The sequence below is a fragment of the Nanorana parkeri genome, unplaced genomic scaffold, assembly GCF_000935625.1.
Source record: "Nanorana parkeri isolate BGI_ZX_2015 unplaced genomic scaffold, ASM93562v1 scaffold1181, whole genome shotgun sequence".
In the NCBI taxonomy this organism is placed as follows: Eukaryota; Metazoa; Chordata; class Amphibia; order Anura; family Dicroglossidae; genus Nanorana; species Nanorana parkeri.
Genome location: NW_017307449.1, coordinates 207,506 through 221,662, shown reverse-complemented (window position 1 = coordinate 221,662; position 14,157 = coordinate 207,506). Strand labels below are relative to the sequence as shown.

The following is a 14,157-nucleotide window of genomic DNA, read 5'->3' as shown; positions in this document are numbered from 1 at the left end:
TACGATCGGGAGTGAGAAAGTTTGACAAATTGAAGCCTTTGATACATACCAGCGTTTGGGCGGCTATACAGCCATCTGGTGTGGGAAGGGTGAGGGAAGTGTGCACCCCCTCCCTCCGCTGCCGAATATCCCGGGCTCCGCTGTCGTTCATGCGGACCCAGGACTGGCACAGCAGATCTCTTTGGCTGGATTGGAGGTGAGATCACCACATTGCACCAGCTAATTTTGCCTCTGATCTCTCAATGTGGAAGAGATGTTTATTACATCGCTTCCACTTTAAGCCTATCATTTCTCCTATCATTGATGAGCAATAAAAGCTTTTAAGGTGTCGCCTATGGACAATTTTAGATATGGTAGGTTTTTTTTGTTTTTTTTTGCAATTTTGTGGGCACACACAATTTTAAGGTTTGTTCGGTGTCTATTTATGTGACATAAACAGAAACAGGAACCATACCGCACTCCTTACCGGGATTCCCACTTGATGAAGATGGGTGCTCGAAATGACTGCGGATGGCACCACCACACTACTATTTATGTGACATGACCCCATCTTTTGTATTTTACCCAAAAGTTGGCTAGTAATAAATGTTTCATAACATACCGTAGAGAAAACTGTTTTTTTAGTACTTTTTCTTTATATGGTAAAAAATAAAAACCCCAGTGGTTATTAAATACCACCAAAAGAAAGCTCTATCTACCCCCAAAAAACTATATAAAATGTATTTTGTTACAGCGTTGCATGACGGAATAAATGTCAGTCAAGGTATTGCAGCGCTGAATACTGAAAAATGGCCTGGACAGGAAGGGGGTTTAACACCCCGGTCTTCAAGTGGTTAAATATAGAAGATGTGAAGATTGTTAAGCGTTGGAGTGGTTGTAGTAAACTACAACTCTAATCCCCTATGAAGTCTACAGTGTAGAGATGACTTCAAATGCACAAGAGCCGTTTTTGGGATCTTGGCAATATTACTCAAATCTCAGAGAGAGGTCATCAAGGAAGCCCCCATCACATTTTTGCTATGGGGCCCTGTGATCTGTAGTTACGGCCCTGCTTGCAACCATTCAGAGTCTCCCTTACATGTTCTAACTTGCCCCAGCAACAGAAAGGGGAGAAGCTTATTTGTTACTAAGAGGGTCAAGCAGACCGTTCTTCTGTTAGATACGTCTTACATAAAGCTCAATAGTCTTACATAATTTTGACAGTGCATGTGAAAACCTACTAACAAAAAAAATACCTTTTGTGTTTTTTTTCAGTTTACACTTTCTGTGCAGAATACAGAAAAACCAATAGCTCCAGGACTTCAAATAACAGCAACTGTTGAATATAAGCCATCTAAAAAAGAAGACATTAGTGACAAGTTACTTGTTGTTGTTGATAAAGATGTCATCAATGTGCCGCTACTGGGGTATGTTATTTATATCCACAGAGAGAAAAAATATATAACTTTATTTCTATTTTTAACTTTATATTAAAAATAACTCATAGGACCAAACTTTTGTGGACACCTGATCGTCACATATATGAGTTTGTTGGGGAATCCATTTAAAAATCATAATTATTAATATGGAGTCACCCTCCTCTTGCAACTATAATGGCCACTCTTACAGCCAGCTTTAACGACTTTTCTGGCATGGCTTTGCATTAGATTTTGGAGTGTGTCTGTGGTAACCTGTGTCCACTCAGCTAAAGAGCATTTATTAATCAAGTACTGATGTTGCACAAGAAGACCTCGCTCACAATGAGCAGTCCAATATATCCTAAGGGTGTTCCATAGGGCTGAGGTCAGAGCTCTGTGCAGATGTTGAGCTTCTCCATGACAACCTTGTCAAACCATGTCTCTGTGGACCTAGTTTTGTGCACCTGAACTAAAAATTTTGGAAGGGTGTACATAATTTTGTCCATATAGATTATATCTCACTACCTGGAGCAATAATCAAACTCATGCCGTTTTAAACTAGATATTGCTGTCCATGACCAGGCAAGTCTAGCCAGCTTCATCCGGGAGCTCAGTAAGGAAAAGAAAACATGAAAAAGATATCCTCTCACTTCCTGTTGAGTCTACAAGACAGGAAGTGGAGGGAAAGCTGCCTTAGAGACAGAGATGGAAACAAATTCTGACAGCAATTTTAACTCTTCAGACGTTTTGGCGTTAGTAATACTTGGGAGAATGTTTAGCACACACCCAGCGATCTCTGGGTGCAAAGGGATTTTTGGTTAGTAATAGTAAAATCAGGCACTTAATGGTGTCTGATTTCATCTAAGACTTTAAACATAAGTGAAGAGAAACATGCAAAAAACATCATGAATGGCCAAATGGGTCTCTTATTTAGGGTCTCCACTCTACAAATAACCCAGTTGTTTCTGTAAGCAGTTTCTTACATGTAGTTATTATGAAGCGGAGAAGGTTCACAAGCTTCATCACTCAATAAACAGTCTTTGTATATCTAGTTCATCATTGCTTTCAGCTGCCAAACTAAATGCTGCATTCAGAGACTTGATTGTTACTTTATTTCTATCACCAATACTGCTGCTGTTATGAGGTCACTCTCATCCTTAACACAACTGCATTTTCATAGAGTTAATGTAAGCTAAATGAAATTAAACACTAGGTAAATTGATTGATTTTTCTGACACAGTTCTGTGTAATTTGATTTATGATGCTGGTAGCTTGAGGTGTGTAGAAGTGCATTAATAATTCTTGAAAGTGGAAAAGAAACTAATTTTACCTGCCTGTACAGTGAATGAAGTGGAAACTGCATACATTAAATATTAATATTAATGTACCTCCACATCTCACTGCTTTAAATTGTGTCATTATTGAATAATTCATTTTACCTACTATCTCTACAACAGATGTAAGTAATTCTTCAGGTCTTCTTTTTTCTTATCAAAAACCACCTTACGGTTGTTGCTTCAGTGAGCGGATTAAACTCAGCCTCTGATTGTAACTGCATAGTGGTCTCTCTGCATATGTAAATATGCAGACATTTTGACTAGGTCAAAAAATATCACGAGTATAATGTTAAGAGTAATCAGAATCTTATGAGGGGTCACTGCACTTATGTAATGCTAGAGAGTTCAGTCGCTTGACAGTTTCTTATTTTTCTCCGGGATTCTATTATTGAGATACTGTATCTACACTTGACTTACTCTATCTGAACACATGCTGTGGCCATTACGAGGGATCCCCACTTTTCTTACTTTTTTATGGAGAATCAAACAGGAGGTGCTGAATGGGAACACCCAAAACTTCCTGATGCTCAGGAACAGACTAAGGAATTCATGTTGGGGGATCATGCTGTTGAAGTATCCAAGACATATGAGGTCAAGCTATAATTACAGGACTTACAGAAGGGGCAGCTGTCCTCAAGCCCATGAGATCTGGGGACCCAGACATGACTTGCTAGGAGGGAAACAAGTGTTGCTTTTGAGGCAGAGGTAACCCTCAATGGCCTCCTTATCATATATCTGATACTCTCCTTTATATTTAAAATGCTATTGACAGGTGTGATGTTTGGGCATATTAGCACATATGGTAAGACTTTAAGGACACAGTCCACTCGCAATATCATTTTTTTAAGGGCCTGGTAGCCTACTTTTATTCAAATGAAAGTTCACACATCCACCTTGGATACCCTCGCATATATGTTGTTCAGTACAGCATACATGTACTGCTTGCAAAACAACACAAGTATAGCCTCCTGGTTTCTACTCTTAACATTAAAACTTCTGATCCACTGGTCTTCTCTACAGTGCTGTCCCGCACTTGTACTGGCAGCTCCTTAGGCTTTTGGCTCTCTCAGCCTCACCAGTTCTCCCAGCCTCCTTGGCTGTCTGCATGTCCCTCCAACACACACACCACCTGAGTCCATTTTGACTTCTGGGGGAGTCGTCCTGACTCCTTAACACCATCTGTTCCTATTTCCCAGCAGGAGCTACTTCCCCTAGCTAGCACCCTTTTCTTTAAGGGCTGTGTACATCTGTGCAATCATTGGGTGTTGGTTACGGCTAAACCCTGGACTGGAGCTTTTTTTTCCCTCCTGAAAACCTCCCTGTTCCAGGATCCCAAACAGAATTCAGAAAAATCCTTGCTGCCTGAAACCTCTTAGGCCCTCTGGCTGAGAGTCCTGGGTGATCATAACACCAAAGTCCACCGTGGAATTGACTCATTTACTGTGGAGTCTGCCACTTGTTTTCTGTGATCTGAAAGATCAACCCTAACCATTTGCTCGAAGCACATGATACTCAGTCATATCTACGTGCTCACAGGACATATGTGTTTCAATTCTTCCTCCTGTGTTCTATGAAGGGAGATTATAACTTTCATTGCTTAAGGATTCTACCACCAGAATATAGCAGATAATCACATGTGCCTCCTCTCAAATCCTGTTCCTTCCAGTGCACTCTGTAGTGTCCTACACATCATACACACTTATTACCTGGTATCTGCACTAGCTTCTGTTGAAGCTCTCCTCCTACGGTACGTAATATGTTCTCTGGCAACTCTATCCATCCTCCCTGTGCACACTATCTTCTTTGTCAGCTTTTTTCCAACTGTCCATGCCATGTTCTCTGGCAGGTTTTTCCCCACCATCCACTCTATGTTCTCTGGCAGCTCTTCCCCAATGTCTGCTCTATGTTCTCTGGCAGCTCTTCCCCAACATCAGCTCTGTGTTCTTTGGCAGCTCATCCCCAACGTCCACTCTGTTTTCTGTCATCTCTTCCCCAACACCTGTTCTGTATTCTCTTGCAGCTCTTTCCCAATATCCACTCTATGCTCTCTGGCAACTTTTTCCTAATGACCGCTCTAGGTTCTCTGGCAGCTTTTCCCCAGCATCTTCTCTATGTTCTCTGCCAGCTCTTCGTCCACTGTCCACTGTAAGAGACTTACCCGTGATCGTTCCGTGACCGCGATACGGGATCGCGCACGCTCACGGCGCGTCCCAGCTCCTCCTTTCCGCGCACAAGCCTCTTAAGCCGCGGCTAGACGAATCTTCGGCGTCCAACTGTTGGTGACAGTGCATGCTGAAGATTCGCTTCCCTGCATCCGCAGACCGACCGAGGGACTGTGTACCCGAACACCAAAGCCACTAACTTACCATCTCCGAATAGTGAGGGAGGGACCGACCCTGCGAGACACCTACAGCACTGAACCGCAAGTAAACAGGTTACAGGAGGCACAGCTTGCCTCCCTGCTGCAATTACCACTGCATTTTGCAATTTAACCAGTCTGTGAAAGCCTTGCTCATAAGAACTGCCAGTAACGGTGTTGTAAGGGACACATTTCCTATACTCTGCATAAAAGGGAGTTCACTTACAAAACGTGGATGAATGTATTGTCTTGCTATAGTGTGGAGAGTGTTGCCTTGCTACAGGAAAGAGAAGAGTTGTACTCAGTCATTCCTTATATCCAGTAGCCTTTTCCCACACCTCAGAAGTACTTGAACTGTATTACTCACCTGCTAAATCCATAAACCACTTGGCGTTACATTGGGACATAATACAGCAGATAACGCTCCTAACCTATTCGTGGCGTTTCAAAACCTTTAAACCCCCTCAACGGTTTATATGATGTTACCGGTCTCATACACATCTCTAAGTTGCTGAGAGAGTATACAAGAGACCGCCTACTGACAAAACCGCACTCCTACCACATCTCCACAGTTGTGATCCCAGGCTTGCCTGCAGGGGTATTACATCCACACTATGTTTTCTGGCAGGTATTCACCTTACTGTTTGCAATAGTTTCTTTTGCAAGGACCCCCCAATTATATCTGTGTCTCTACACACAGCACTCCACCCTTAGGATGAGGGCAATAGCCTAAGATGGGTGGGGTGCCTTTGGCTGCAGTAAAAGTACACTTAAATGGAACCCTGTATGGACTAAGCATACGGGTCTTGCAATAGCTGGCTTAGTTTTCGAATGTGCAGATATACTATCAGTCATACTAATCCTGGCTTCACTAGGTAGTGAGTCACACACCTTGACAATCTTGCAGCTAGTGAAGTCTGAAAAGTATCAATGCTTTTCCACGTCATTAATAGCCTAGACAAATATAGAGCATGGGCGGCTGTCCCAACTGGCTCTGCTACATCTATGTTGGAGGTATATTTAATGATAAAAGTGTACATATTATTTGACATTTTGGTAATTATCTGCTCTTTCTCAGTGATGTAGAGAAATGCTAACTGCATTAGTTTCCCCAATGCAGCCTTTGTATAGCCTTTAACACTGTTGTGCTTTCATTACAGGTTTACACCATCCTGTTATTTAGAAATTGATCCTGAAGTTCATTTTGGGAATATCATTGCAAACAGCAAAGTAATATATAAGGAGATTGGCATTACAAACCATGGTTCATCTCCAGGTAATTGACTTAGTTCTATTTATTAGATCACACTAGAGAAATAACTTATCTAATAACTTTTCATCACAAATTGCCGCTCAGTTGGTATGTATTCTACCATAAGTAAAATTTAATAGGAAAAATGTACATTATCACTTCCATTCAGTCAAATGGTAATTGAGTGAATTATTTAATTAGAAAATAAATTCTGATATAATTTTTATTGGTTGATCATTCTTCTCTGTGCTCCATGCAATTCTCTGTAAGCCTGCAGATGGCACTACTAATACTCACGAAATGTTACATTTTTGCATTCTTTTTTGTTTATTGTATGCAATGTATAAATTATGTTTTTTCCTCATATGAAATTAAGAATGAACTTTGGTAAGCATGATCTGTACCTAAATGGCCACATAATAAATCCATTATAGTTACTGAAACAAAATGCAATATATTCTGCAATGAAAATATGTTTATGTAGTCTTCATATTCCTAATTCAGGTTGAAAAATGTGTAATCCAGTGAGAAATGTGTGTGAATCTTGACTAAAGGCTCCAAAGGCTACTGCTGCTGACTTTTCATTTAGTAAATGCTGATTGCCTGGCTGTCATGCTTGTCACCTTTCTTCATTATTTTGAATTACTAGCCCAGAACAGATATGTTGATAAAGACATGAAGAGGACCTTGTTGCAAAAATGTCCCACCTAAAATAATAGAGCCCCTTCCCCAATGACAGATAGCAGATTTACAGGAAAAAAAAAGGTAGTGGGAAAGTGAGATGCAAAAACTAAAAAATTCCCTTTTTTTCTCTACAGTGATCAGATTTTTTTAAAAATAACTATACATTTTATTTTATAACTTGTCCTGTGTAAAGTGGCACTAAAATTATAATTCTGGTACAAAACATGGTAAGGTTATCTACAGTACAAATGAAAGATAACTTTTGTTTTTCAATGTTGCACTTTTTTATGCAACACTGAAGCATTGAATAAAAATAAAAAACAAACAAATATTAATGATTAAAAAAAGACAAACAAACAAAAATCAGCAGACAATAATATCTAAAGGGAGAAGGGGAAGAAGGAGTTAATTATGGCTGTTTAGGGTAAACTAGGGGTCAATAAAGGTTTAATTCGAAAGAAACTTTATTAATTTTTTTAACTTGCCCGGTTGCTTTAAATGGCATCATATGCAGGTTGTAGCTCATTCATTTGATCTACAGATAAACGAACCAGAGTAAATACAAAGTAATAAAGTTACTTTGTTTGTGTAAGTTTTTTTAAATTTCTTTTATAGGTGCTGTATTTATACAGCAACTCCAGGCCGTCATTGTCATTGCCAGCAAATGTTGGGAGGGGAGCAGCAGTAGGGCAGAAAGACAAGGCATGATACACATGTCCTCTGTACATTGAAGTTTATTTGGGTGTGTTTAATGCCCTCAATATCCACAAATGGTAAATATACTTATCACCTGACTTCTGCCTGCAGCACCTCATTGAGGGTGATGTCATCCCCTTATGGTTAGATCCACAGGAATGCTGTGTATCTAAATTCTCATGGGAACACAGTCCTACACTGTATTAGGGCATCTTTTCATGAAATGGAAGCAGTATGATATCACCCTTTGCAGTGCAGATGCTGGTGGTTAGGTGTGTGTATATATGTTTTTATTTTTCTATTATTTTAACTGTAAAGCTTCTATTTGTGATAGGGGAAGACCTGGTGTATTAAGTGGACCTTACATTTTACATCAAGATCTGCTTTAAGGCTTTTCTTTTACTTTCCTGATCTGTATTCTTGTTCCAGAAAGTGTGTCGGCATATTAACCAGGCAACAAGCATTTGCATAAGGAGGTCAGCAATGGACAATAATACAATATCCAATAATAGCCATAGGCATTTTAAAGGGACACTCTCACTTTTCCCATTCTGGTGTCAGCTGCAATGGAGAAAGAAGCCATGGGGGAGCGCAGGCAAGGTATCAGTGGGTTAGGGGGTGGGCAAACACAGAAACTGTCCCTTTGCTCTGACTGATCAGGGTGACAGTGTCTCTTTAACGTTTATTAACCAAGAGGATTGGATAAATCTAATGTATCATGGCAAATCATAATCATATTGGCTAAATATTTGCACGCAATATTTTCCTTTCCTATAGTTTATTAATCCAGGCAATTAGGATTTCTGAGCTGAAAAATTCTTAGTGGATAGACTGAATCTCGGCATATATCAATAGGGTAATAATGAAGTGATGCATCACAAGGTATCAGATTCTCCTACAGTAGTCTGCTAAATCTGTCCAGTTCAGAGGTTGTGCATATTAAATTATAGAAATATATGCTACAGATGGGATATGGTATATTATAGGTGGTGCAGTTCTGCCTGAAGGGGTTGTATCCCTAAAATGAATAAATAGATGTGTATTCCATGCCATTGCTCACAGCATAGAAATCTATTATATTAAGACATGGGGAATGCCTGCAATAAAATAAATAAAACAAGGGTCACGTTTCTATTTTCTCATTTCCAATTTACTATAATAAAATTGACCTCTGTAGTGCATCATGCAAAAAGAAATAATATTTGTAAGAATGAAAGAAAAACATCCCTAAAATGGAACATCCTTAGAGACAATCTTTTCCTATAAACAAATCAAAAACCTGAATTTAGTTTGGATAGTTCGATCACCTGTTGTTTCTCCAGAAATCCAGAAGGTGGCATCAAAAACGTTGGTATAAAATCAGAACACTGTATGCTGCTGGTAATGCATTCATTCATTTTGCTGTCTGCAGAACAGAAACAACAAGAGAGCAGTGCATGATGGTATTTTTTGGCTCCATCAAGTCTGTTTAATTAAAAACGAAAGCAGTGATGAGATCTTTGAAAACTCCAAGCACTGCTAGTTTACTGGTCCAAGTTTACTCTAACCTACTTAGCTATCCCCTTCTGCACACTCATTTTCTACAGATTGATACCATTAAAGCTTTAACATTGTTTTAAATGAAATACTGTGACGGGACAACAGTGTTCCCTGTCACATAATGGTTGTATTTCCGGCGCATGTGTCTTATTGTGCATATGGAATAACCAGAATGTATTATTCTTTATAACTAGCCAACCTTACAAAGAGCAGCAGCAACAGCTGCAACACATTCCCCTGTGAGCTGATTTGAATGTTTAATAGTGTTGTGTAATGCTTCTAGCACAGGTCCCCTAAAAAGTGGAATCTGTTTACTCCTTACTGTGTATGTTTTAGTACCTGCTTGGATGTGTGAACACAACTTCAGATCCTATCCCATGCCTCCCTTCTTCTGTAAAGCTAATTCTTAAGCAATAAACCTGTGCCATTTCCAGAAATATATATTTTTCAGTCTTTTTTCACATACATATTAGAATGCTGGCTACAAAATCAAACATATATCAATATAAGTTGCACCTTTGTAACACTGAAAAGAAGGCTTGCATAGACATAGTCTATACATAAGTGGACTAGTTATTTAAAAAAATGCATAGCTTATTCATTCAGTGAAACTGCATGAACATTTATTCTGTGTGCATTAACCAGCGCATGAAAATGGGGCAAAAATGAATATTCTTAGTCTAATTTGTCTTCTGGTCGAATGTTCTTCAATAGGTATATTAAAGGAGAACTATGAGGTGAGTGCTTTTCACTCACCTCATCGTTCTAGCCGACCTATGACAATGAGACTGTCACAGGTCGGCGCAGTAGATTGGGAAGTGAGCGAACACATACCGGCGTTCGCTCACTTCTCGATCCTGTCACAGCTCTCTGCCGTGACAGGGGAGTGGCTGGATTGCCCCCTCCCCGGTCCGATCCTCCAGCGCTGACTGGCGGAACGGACGGGGGAGGGGGTGGGTACAGCTGGTTCTGCCTCTAGATAGGCAGAGCCAGCTGTCACTCACGCAGCTGGGCAGATCCAGACATATTTGTCGGGATCCGCTTCAGCTGCGGCATCTCAGTATACTGCAAGCTGTAGCTCATGGTATACTGAGCATAGGGTGACGGGAGGACGCTAGTTTGTGTCCTCCCGTTACACTAAGGATAACTTGGGGGAAAACCCCATAGTTCTCCTTTAATAAAGAACAGATCCTTAGATGGAACTCCTTAGCTCCCTAAATGGAGGTAAGGATTATAGGGAATAAATACATGTTAGTAAGGAGATACAATGTTACAATTCAAGAGACCGCTAGAGGGAATGAGCATATAAATGTAGCCATTGCTATCCACATAGTATCTCTGGTTACATTTATATGCCCATTCCCTCCAGCTATCGCTAGAATTGTAACAGTATATCTTGACACTTTATTTCCTATGATCCTCTGCTCTATCTTGTGGCCATAATGTGATATTTTTCCCAGCCACTGTGTTCTTTATAAATATACCTATTGAAGAACATTCAACCGAACAGCTAGTTAACTCGCACATAATGAATGTCACTACAATTTCACTGGATTAATAAGCTATGCAGTTTTTTTTAGAAATAGACCCCTAAGACAATAAAGGAGAACTCAAGAGGGGATAAAATCCAGTAATTCTACATAATATCAGGTTTTGATGACGTTTCCTATCAAGTTTGTTATTATACTGTCATAGCATTGTGATTAATAGGAGGGTTCATAATTGAACTGAACTGCGTCTTTGAGACTACAGCACTTAGAAGCAAGATCATTTTTCAGTCAGGCATTGTTTCTGCTACAGGCACTTTCTTTTAAATAGTGCATTCAAATTGGAAAATACTGCAGGAATTGTTATTTCCAATGCATTTTTATTACCAATTATCTTGTCTTTATTGTAGACTCTGCACAATTAGTTATTTGCAATGCATTTTTATTACTGATTATCAAGTCTTTGTTGTAGAGTCTTGTCAATGCTGTTTGTATGGTTGTAATTGTTCATCAGATGTTGTTTGCAGACCTGTAGGAAGGTTTTAGAAACCATAGTTCATGAGCTTCCTTGCAAAGCTTTAAAACAGACCTTTACCCCTTTTCACTAAAAATCACATCACCATACAGCTGTGCATGCTGATATGAAATCATCTTACATTTGATAGCTAAACACACATATTTGTATTTTACGTACAATTTTTTTTCCACTTCCTGGTCCACTTTGGCACAAATTATGTAATCGTGCCCGTGCATTGCATCCTGGGAAGGTTACATCAGCAGAGCATTGCTGGGAAATCTCATCTGTGATCTCTTAAGGTAAAGGCATTTTTCTCTCCTGAGATGTACATGGTCGCATGTCCTAGTCACATGTGCCAGAGTTCCAGGAAGTAAACGGGAGAGCTAGTAACCTCCCCTCAGTTAAAATGGCCACCGTCAGAAGACTGGAGAAGAAAAGAAAAATAAGGTATGCAAAGAATAAAAAACCTGCAATTATCTAGAAGTAGGTGTTTGTAGATTGTCATTACTAAACATTTCTAAAGGTGCCTTTGTTATTTTGAAGTTATGGGTGAAGGTCCTTTTTAAGTTAATTTGCATATTTACATATAAAGCATTTAAAGCATAACTGTGTTCTGCTCATTTAAGACAAAGCAACAGGCTTGCTACAGTTCCCTACATCTCCCAACAATTTACTTACTTTTCCTTAACTTTCTTGACATTCTGCTCAAAAAGAAGGTGAGGAACGTGTGCTCATTGGGAGAACTAAGTCAAAGTGAACTTGTTGTTTTGCCCTTCATGGGCAAAGCATGGTTTCACTTTAAGGCCTCAACCCAAGAAGTAATATGGCTAACGAGTTTCAAATAGTCCATGTGGATCTTTGAGTAAAACTTAAAAATGAAATCTAGGCAGATATAAAAATCACAAAATAAAGGCAAAGTCCATCTTTTGAAAAAATAGTGAATGCACACACATTAATACAAGAAAATGTGCATTTATTGATTTCTTTGGCTTGAAGGCAGCAAAGAATTGCAACTATGATCAGTGGATCGTGGGTGCAATGCTCTGGCTCCTGCAGACTGTTCCTCCCAGCCCCTGTCCGTACTGAGCTACGGACTTCCAGTTGCAGGGAGGAAAGAAAGTGTAAATGCACTACAAGTGTGGTAACATCATTACACGTATACTCCATTCAGAACTTCATGTCTCTCTGCTGCAGCGCCGATAAGGACTTGTAGTCCCTCCATTCACAAATCTTGTCAAAAGGTCTGTGAATACATGACATAGCTGTACAGGCAGAGCCACACACTGCAGCACCAATTTCAAATATATACAGAATCCTGCAGGGACAAGAACCCCCTGGTACTGGTAGAGGGGGGCATATGAGGGATGTGGGGCGTCAAGTCGGACCGCGATTCTTTTTACACTTTAAATATGGGTGCAGCAATTCATTGATTAATATATCCTTAAATGTATTGTTTTGATGTAAACAGTGTAAGTATCTAAATTTGACTTGCTATCAGGCTGTACAGTCTGTACAGCAGAGTTCAGAGAGAGGGAGAAAGAAGCAGCACAAGGAACCAATCAGGTGTGCTGCAGTACAAGGAGCATACTGATAGCAGGAAAAAGCAGAGAGACCAGCATGAGATGAGCTCATCAGTGTTCTGCTTCTCCTTTCTCACTGTCCAGTCAGTGTGGGGATGTGGAAAGACCTGTAAGTGAAACATAGCAGAAATGGCAGCAGAAAAAAGATAAGGTCACATTCCCTGTCAGACAGGGCAAGATGTGTAAATATGAGGCCTGGATGGGCAGAGATGCAAAACCTTTGGCAGGTACAACAGCTCTCATATATAAATTTAATCTGTTTATTGAGCTCTTTGTCTGGAGGTAAGTGTTAATAAAACAAACAATGTTATCCTTTTTAATTAAGCCTGTTAATTGCCTATTGTACCTTATTAGCAATCGTGTGTTCTGAAGGGTGTCTGTGTTCTAATTACCCTACGGCAACCCCAAAAAAATGACATTGGCACATGCAGGCACCTTTGGGTATTGGCTTTCACAGAACAACTGAATGAATCAAAACCATGCTCTGGGAATGGATTCCCAATGTGCATTGCATCTTTTTTTCTGCTGCTTGATGTGATGCAATCTCAATTTCTCAGGACTACATATCCCATCATGCATTGCTTCCAGCAAGCAATGACCATATTATATTATGGCAAAATGTACTATAGTCTATCAGTTTATAGTGCACTCTTGCATTTCTTAATCAACTTGTGGTCTCCATGTTTATGTTTGGCTGGCAGCACTCTGTACTCAGCATGTTTTGTGTTTCCATGGAGCAAAAAAAAGATCCAATACCTAATGTAAACAGCATATTTGTCACAACATTCTGTTTTTTAATTTCTTTAGCTAAATTAATTATTTTAGAAAACATTATTGGTCATGTTGTTATGTTTTGTCTGTTTCACATATAAACAATGCCATATGGAGTATGCTACTGGAGTCCACATTTCCCAGAGTTAATTCTTAACATGATGCTGTGTATTTTTTGCATCATTGCTTCATTGACATAAAAATTATAATGCTGTCAGCTTACTTACAAAAGCTGTTACACCTTTGACACAATGGCATTTCAGCTTTCAATCTTCCCTCAGTTCACAGGGTTATTTTTAGTGCATTTCACATTTGGACATTTAATGAAATTGATTAATGATTCTTGCATATGGTTCACTGTGTCTGGTTTTAAATACCAGGGAATCCCTAATACATAAACTTTGGGTCTACGTTTTCTACTCTTTAGTGCATCTGTAGGAATGTTATAAGTATCTATTATAGAGATCAAAAACCTTCCGAAATATTATAGAACAAGTACATGATTGCTAGCTGCCTTTACAGGAACAGAGTATAGAAT

General features: G+C 39.5%; 1 protein-coding gene across 1 annotated transcript in view; it reads left to right on the top strand.

Annotated features, from left to right (window-relative positions):
• Nucleotides 1-14,157, top strand: part of LOC108796841 (cilia- and flagella-associated protein 47-like) — a 208,738-nt gene that overhangs the window by 843 nt on the left and 193,738 nt on the right. Inside the window, 2 exon segments of the mRNA XM_018568382.1 lie at nucleotides 1,255-1,406; nucleotides 6,254-6,369. Of these exon segments, the coding sequence (XP_018423884.1) occupies nucleotides 1,255-1,406; nucleotides 6,254-6,369 (268 nt within the window).